Raw genomic sequence first — 4,970 nt, 5'->3', positions numbered from 1 at the left:
GGCCGGGGGGCGGCGGGGGCGGCGGCGCCGCGGGGCTGTGTGGCGCGATGCAACGATCGGCTGGACGGCACCGGCGTCTTCGCAAACGGTGCCGCGCCTTTGCCCGCTCGCGTTCCCTTGGGCGAGACCAGCGACTCGGAGGACCCTGCTTCGATCCTGCGGCTGCCGCCCCGCTGCAAGCAGTGGGGAACCCGCGCCTCGCCTGCCAGTGACCCCCAACCAAGGCTCCCTTCCGGCAGCGTCTAGCAGATACATGTAGGGTCGATACAGGGTTTCGGTAAGGTTATGTAGGGATTCAGATCGGTCCGGCAACACATACCTGCAGGTAAAAGCCCAGCTGCATGGTATAGAACAGGACGTGCTCCAATGGGATGTAGTAGTTCAGTGGGAACTTCGTGGCGCCCTCCCAAAACTTGCTGGGGTCCCAAAAGAAAGGCTTGGTGACTGTGGCCTGCGGCCCCCGCCGACGGGTGGGCGCGGGCAGGTGTGGTGTGTGAGCGTAGGCATGTGAGTGTGTGTGCGTGCGTGTGCGCGTCTGTGTGTGCGCTTGCGTGTTGTGGGGCGAGGTTTGGGGATGCGATGACGCAATTTGGGTTGTGGCTCGAAGTTGTGGATACCAGGGGACTGAGCCCGCAGGGCGGCGCGACACGATGCGCGCTTGCTGCGCTCCGCCAGGCCGAGCCGCCACCACGCCACACGACAACCAAGTCGTTGCGCCGGCGGCCACTGCTGCCCTCCCGGCAGCCTGCACCACCTGCTGCCCGTGCCAGGCGCTGAGACCTGCCAAGCCTCCTAACGTTGGTGAGCTCCTCACGTCGCCCGCAGCCGTGGCGGCTCGCAGCCGCCAAACACACTAAAGTAGCTGGACGCGCAGCCGCGACGCAGCTGCCCCTGCCGCCTCTTCCCCGCTGCTGGCGCCCCGCCCTAGCGGCCCCCACCCTCCAGCCACGCCCGCAGGCCGCTGGGGTTCCCTCACCGCGAATACAAATATGGTGAAGAAGATGTAGATGAAGCACTTCCAAGACGACTCCTTCCACTTCCGCATGAACTCGGCCTGCTTCGGCTCGTCCCACTTGCGATCGGTCTTCTTCATGCGCCCCTCCATGACCCTAACGCCGATCGGCTGCGCGCGTGCGGTCCGGACGCAGGCATGCGTTGAGCGTGAACGCCCTCAGCTGTCGTTTTCGTGCCGCCCGGGCCGAAGACCCCGCCGCCGCTCGGCCGCGCGCCCCGCACCGTTGCTGCGAGCGCGAGCGCTGCTCGAGGGGACCCGGGGGAGAAAGCTGCCCACCTCGAAGACAAACTTGACCGCCACGGCGCGCAGCGCCACAAAGACGAAAGCGAAGAATATGGGCAGCAGGGTCACATCCAGGATCCGGTCCCCAAGTATCCAGTCGCCGGGCACACCGTCGCTCCAAGGCTTGCCCGCGACCGCGTCCGCCACGCGCGCGCGGTAGGACTCCCAAACCGCCGCCGCCATTGCCGTACCGGCTGCTGTGGCTGCTGCGGCGAGGTCAGCTGTTTATGCGGCGGCGGTGGCGGCCGAGGGCGTCGCCGACTGTCGGCGGCCGTTCGCGCGCGGCGCGGGCTGACAATGGGCTGCTGCTGGCGCTGCTGGACAGCCTGGCACTGCGTTCAACGGGGCTCCCGTTCTTACAGACCCAAATTTCGATGTGGGATCCCTATACAAAGCTTTTCACGATGCAGACTGGTGTCCGTCGCGTGGAACAGATGAATTGCCGCGGCTAATGCAACGATCTGCGCAGGACTAAGTCGTATTTTGGTTGATGTCCCATTAAAATTCGTCACTGTCTGCCTGGAAACAAAGCACACAAGCCGTGGGGATCGAGGTCCTCGAACTGTCTGCTGAGGGCTGAATATCAACTCAATGCAACACGTTTCCCTGTCAAGGAATGTCAATTCAAGCTGCGAAATTCAAACTGTGCATTGACTGACCGCGTGGCAGTATCACACCGTACACATCATCAGCCGTCCATGACCAGCAAGTCGAGTCCGACCCCTCTCGTGTGCGCTGCCACAGCCAGCCCCTGACGGGCACCTCGCAAGCCTCATGATTCCCAATACGTGCATGGGGACGTGTTACATGCATGTGTCACACATGCAGCTGCGGCCGTTTATCCATGCAGCGTGGTCCCTGCTGTGGTGCTGCCAGACCGCAAGGCGCAGGCAGCCTGTGGGAATCGGCAATCGCCTGCATTTGTAAAAGCCTATCAATTGGCACGCTCGGACACCTGTTTATCTTCATAGCTCAACTTCCCTGTGCATGCACGAGGGCCGCGGCTTCGTTTATCATAACAACACGCCGTTGACTGGTCCGCAGGCAAGGTTGAGCACGCGGCCGCGTGCACGAACTGTTGCCTGGCACCTCCGAACGAGCCTGATCATAACAAATCAGAAGCTTTCTGAGGCTAGCTGTGGAACAAGGTCGCCAATGCGGCACCGCTGACCCATCTTGAGAGCAGCAGCAGCTGCAGCAGCAGCAGCAGCAGCTGCTGCCGGTAGCAGGTCTACACGCCATAATCGGTGCGTCGACAGCACCACATACTAGCTACCCTTTCTCTCAGATTACACATTTGATCCAGATATTTACAGCATACCACCCGCCGTCTAGCATCGAACAGAGCGCCATAGCACGAGCCCCTCAAGCCAGCCGAGATCACATCACCACAGCATGGCCCATCTGGCGAAGTTCTGAGCCGTACAGCCACAGTCGACAGATATGTCCTCGGATGGGGTGAGTAGGTGCCCACCATGCGGCACAGTCTGAGATTGGCGTCCCGACCGCCTGGGAAGCCCGGCTCAAGCTCCACACAGGCCTGAACGAGGCTCTCCACCACGTCACTGGATCGCAGGCGCCGCGTAACTTCAGGGAGGGGGGCCGCAGAGGCGGTCGGGATGAGGGCGGGGGGCGCGGCGGCAGGCACGGTGGTGGCGCCTCAGGCCGCGGGGACGCTGGCTTCCGTCGGGGTGGGCCTGGGGCCGGCCGCGGCGGTGGCGGGATGGGTGGTGGTGGCGTGAAGCCAGCTGCTGGCGATCGCCCTGGCCCACAGGCCGGCCGGCCCGACCCTGGCAGCTCTCAAGCCTTTCCCGCGCTCCGCGCGGGCGCGCCCTCCGCCGGCGCCGCGCCCGGCGCGTGGGGCGCCAAGCTCGCGCACGCGCCCGCAGCGCCGCGCGCACCACAGCCGCACGTCAAGGTGCCGCAGCCGCAGCAGCTGCAGTCGGTGGCTAAAGCGCCCGGCGCCTCGACAGAGCCTCATATGCTGGCTCTTGGGAGCGTCAGGCGCGCGGCGCCCGCCGGCGGCGCCGGCGCGGCAGCACCGCCCACAGAAAACGGGGGGGACGCGGCCGCAAGCCCAAGGGCCGCGCCGCCGGCCGGCCCCGCGGCGGCGCCGGCGCCGAACGCACCCGCCACGGCGCCATCCGCCAAGCAGCCGCTCTCCCCGGCAGCGCCCGCGGCAGCGTCGCCTCGTGCGCAGGACACGCCCCCAATCTCGCCGCGTGCAGCTGCGGCGCCATCGGCTCCTGCAGGCCCCAGGCCGGCACCCTCCCCCACCGCGAGCGCGTGGGCGGGGCCGAGACCGGCGTGGTCCGCGATCGCAGCCGGCGGGGGCGGCAGCAGCCGCGCCGCGCCGGCACCCCATGCGGCCCCGGCACAAAGGCCGCAGGCGGGCGACCCACGCACAGCGCAGCCCGGCGGTGCGCATGCAGCAGCAGCGGCGCCGCCGTCGTCCGAAACAGCTGCGGCTGCTCCGGCCGCAGCTGCACCGGCTGCGGCGGCACCGGCTGCGGCCGCGCCAGCAGCGGCGGCACCGGCGGCAGCGGCACCAGAGGCGGCAGCCGCGGCATCGGCGCCCGAAGCGGCTGCGGGGGCGTCAGCAGCGTCACCAGCGCCCTTGCCAGCTTCCCCAGCGCACCCCCCCGGCTTCCCTGCGGCGCCCCGTTCAACGGCGCCGGCTGGCCCGAGCGCAGCGGCGTCTGCAGCGGTCGCAGCGCCCTCGGCGGGCGGCCCTGCAGCCGCGCTCGCAGGGACGGCGGCCGGGCCTTCGGTGGCGGCGAATCGGCCGGGCACGCCGCCTGTGGGCGGCCTGAGCATATGCTTTGGCTCCCTTGATGTGGAGTTGGACGTCAGCCGGTCAACGCCCCCCTCGGTGGCAGCCGGGCCTGGGCCTGCGCCTGCGCCTGCGCCTGCGCCTGTGCCTGCGCCTGCGCCTGCGCCTGCGCCTGCGGCTGCGCCAACCCTTTCCGCAGCAAGGGCGGTAGCTGCAGCGGCAGTTGGGCCATCCAATGCGCTGGCTGCCCCGCTGCCGGCAGCGGCAGCAGCGGCCGCGCCGGGAGAGCCCAGGCTGGCCGCGGCAGCAGGGAATGTGCCCGCACGTGTTCAGCCAGACCAGGGGGAGCAGCAGCAGCAGCAGCAGCAGCAGCAGCAGCAGCAGCAGCAGCAGCAGCAGCAGCAGCAGCAGCAGCAGCAGCAGCAGGATCGAGTGCAGCAGCAACAGGCGGCGGCGACTCACGCTGCAACAGAACGTGCAAGCATCAGTGGCAGCAGCACAGGCCCCTCAGAGGCACCGCCAGGAGCCGGTGTCGCAGGCCCGACCACGTCGGCAATTGGCGAGGCAGCGCCTGCGGGGCCGCCGGCGGAGTCTTCGCCTGCGCCGCCTGCTCCCAAGGGGCCGTTGTCATGGGCTGAGCGTGCAAAGCAATCCGCCGCGGCCGCCGCTCGCGGCCACGCTCACGCTCACCCGCGCACCGTCTCTGCGCCCCCTGGCGAGCAAGCCGCAGCGGCGGCGGCGGGCGCTGCGGCGCGCGCGCCGGCCGACGGCCGGCGGCTGAGCGTCAGCAGCAGCGGCAGCGAGCGCGGCCCCGGCGCAGCCGACCTGGCGCGGCAGCGCAGCGGCGGGCGGTTTGGCGGGCGCGGGGACGGCGCTAGCAGCGGCCGCGGCGGCGGGGGC

The 4,970-nt window shown here is 68.9% G+C and overlaps 1 protein-coding gene across 1 annotated transcript; it reads right to left on the bottom strand.

Moving 5' to 3' along the window:
- Positions 1 to 295: 295 nt before the first annotated feature.
- On the bottom strand, positions 296 to 1,480 carry MNEG_13946 (hypothetical protein; the record flags this gene model as incomplete). The annotated part of the gene is made up of 3 exons (XM_014037582.1): positions 296 to 451; positions 977 to 1,123; positions 1,292 to 1,480. The coding sequence occupies 3 exons, from the start codon at positions 1,478 to 1,480 to the stop codon at positions 296 to 298; spliced, it is 492 nt and encodes a 163-aa protein (XP_013893036.1).
- Between the last annotated feature and the right edge of the window lie 3,490 nt (positions 1,481 to 4,970).

This window comes from Monoraphidium neglectum, assembly GCF_000611645.1.
Source record: "Monoraphidium neglectum strain SAG 48.87 unplaced genomic scaffold scaffold04151, whole genome shotgun sequence".
Taxonomy (NCBI): Eukaryota; Viridiplantae; Chlorophyta; class Chlorophyceae; order Sphaeropleales; family Selenastraceae; genus Monoraphidium; species Monoraphidium neglectum.
The sequence above is the reverse complement of the archived record's forward strand: the minus strand, read 5'-3'. Positions and strand labels throughout refer to the sequence as shown.